At 44.1% G+C, this 1,754-nt stretch overlaps 1 protein-coding gene across 1 annotated transcript; it reads right to left on the bottom strand.

The window, feature by feature from the left end:
- Positions 1–222: 222 nt before the first annotated feature.
- LOC120990518 (olfactory receptor 1019-like) lies at positions 223–1,170 on the bottom strand. Its single transcript, XM_040419387.1, has one exon. The coding sequence runs from the start codon at positions 1,168–1,170 to the stop codon at positions 223–225; it is 948 nt and encodes a 315-aa protein (XP_040275321.1).
- Between the last annotated feature and the right edge of the window lie 584 nt (positions 1,171–1,754).

Genomic DNA, 1,754 nt, shown 5'->3' with positions numbered 1-1,754 from the left:
TTTTGGGAGGTCACCGAGCGGTAAGCGAAATGCTGTATTGTTAAGGAGAAGAATCTGATGGATTAAAAGAACCCTGTACTGGTTAAGAAATCTTAAAGAATCTTGAAGATCAGTAGAGGAGAAGTCATCCCAAATCTTGTCTTTGGGAAATTTTCCCTGGTTCAGGACCTACCAGTCAGATATGTTCATTGAGCCACAGGATCCTGCATGTGATGTATCCTCTTACACATTTTTGAAACTGGTATTAAAAGAACTTAGATTGTGTATGACTTGGAAAATTACTTTTTTTACCTCTTGGTTCCTCAAGCTGTATATGAGAGGATTGAGCATGGGCGTCATCACGGAATAGAAGATAGCAGCCACCTTACTCTTCCTATCATTGACATCAGAGGGAGGATGTAAGTAAGTGAGGAAAACGGACCCGTAGAAGATGGAGGCACAGATGATGTGTGAGGAGCAGGTGCTGAACGCTTTCTGCCTTCCCTTCGCCGACTTAATCTTTAGAATGGAAACAATGATGAAAACGTATGAAATCAAGATGGTAGACAGTGAACATATGGAATAAAATCCAATGAGGGACATGATGACCATGTCACACATGAAAGTATTGGAGCAGGACAGCTTGAGCAGTGGAGAGATATCACAGTAGAAATGGTCGATGAAATTTGAGCCACAATATTGAAGACTGAAAATACAACTGGTCTGTACAGACGACTGGAAAAATCCAAGAGCAAAAGCTACGAGAACCATATGAAGACATTTTGTCTTGGTCATTATGGACACATAATGTAGAGGGTGACAGATAGCGGCATATCGGTCATAGGACATATTTGAGAGCAAATGAACATCGATACTAGCCAAAGCAGCAAAGAAGTAGAACTGAAGAGCACAACCATAAAATGAGATGAACTTCCTCCTGGAAACAATGTCCAAAACCATTTTAGGAACAATAGCTGAGGAGTAGAAGAGATCCACCATTGAGAGGTAACTGAGGAAGTAATACATAGGTGTATGGAGGGTGGGCGTCTTAAGGACAATGATGAACAACCCAACGTTAGCAACCACAGTTATCATGTAAACCAGAAGGAAGAATACAAAGAGGAAGATAGCAAGAGTGGCATCATCGGTCCATCCTGAAAACTCAAACATTATTGGTCGGCTTTGATTCATCTTGTCCTTGCACACAAGGCACACTAGGGTCAATTTCATAGGAAGCTGAATTGTCTGTTTGGATATTTTTGGAGTTTGGGATGAAACTCACGCAAACCTAGAGAGAACATACAAATTCAATGTAGATGTTGTCCCTTGTTGGGTTTGCACCCAAGACCCCAGTGCTACACCGTTCTGCCCAGTATACAGTATATAGGGGAACAACATAAAGTGTGGATCAGAATTCATTTTCAGGGGTGGCACATGGTGGTGGTAATTGTTATGGACAATGGTTGTGGAACCACTGTGCCAAGCAACTGTTTAGACGTTGGGCCAAACACTATGTGTCATGGCGGGGAGTGGGGAAAACCCCCCACCGTGCAATGTCAGTGGCTGCAACACCAGATAGCAGGGAACAGGGAGCAGGTCACCTCCTAATGTAACCCTGAGCTCTCCCTAGACTCCTAGCGCATGAGCTGCCTCAGAAGGTAAGGGGGCTCATGCTCACCAACCTAGGACCCTGCTATCCCTGCTATGCCCTAGGCCTGATGACAGGGCAGAGACCACCCATTCATCCTTCACCACGGATGAATGGTGTCTCCAGA

This window comes from Bufo bufo, chromosome 1 (genome assembly GCF_905171765.1).
Source record: "Bufo bufo chromosome 1, aBufBuf1.1, whole genome shotgun sequence".
NCBI classification, from domain to species: Eukaryota; Metazoa; Chordata; class Amphibia; order Anura; family Bufonidae; genus Bufo; species Bufo bufo.
The sequence above is the reverse complement of the archived record's forward strand: the minus strand, read 5'-3'. Positions and strand labels throughout refer to the sequence as shown.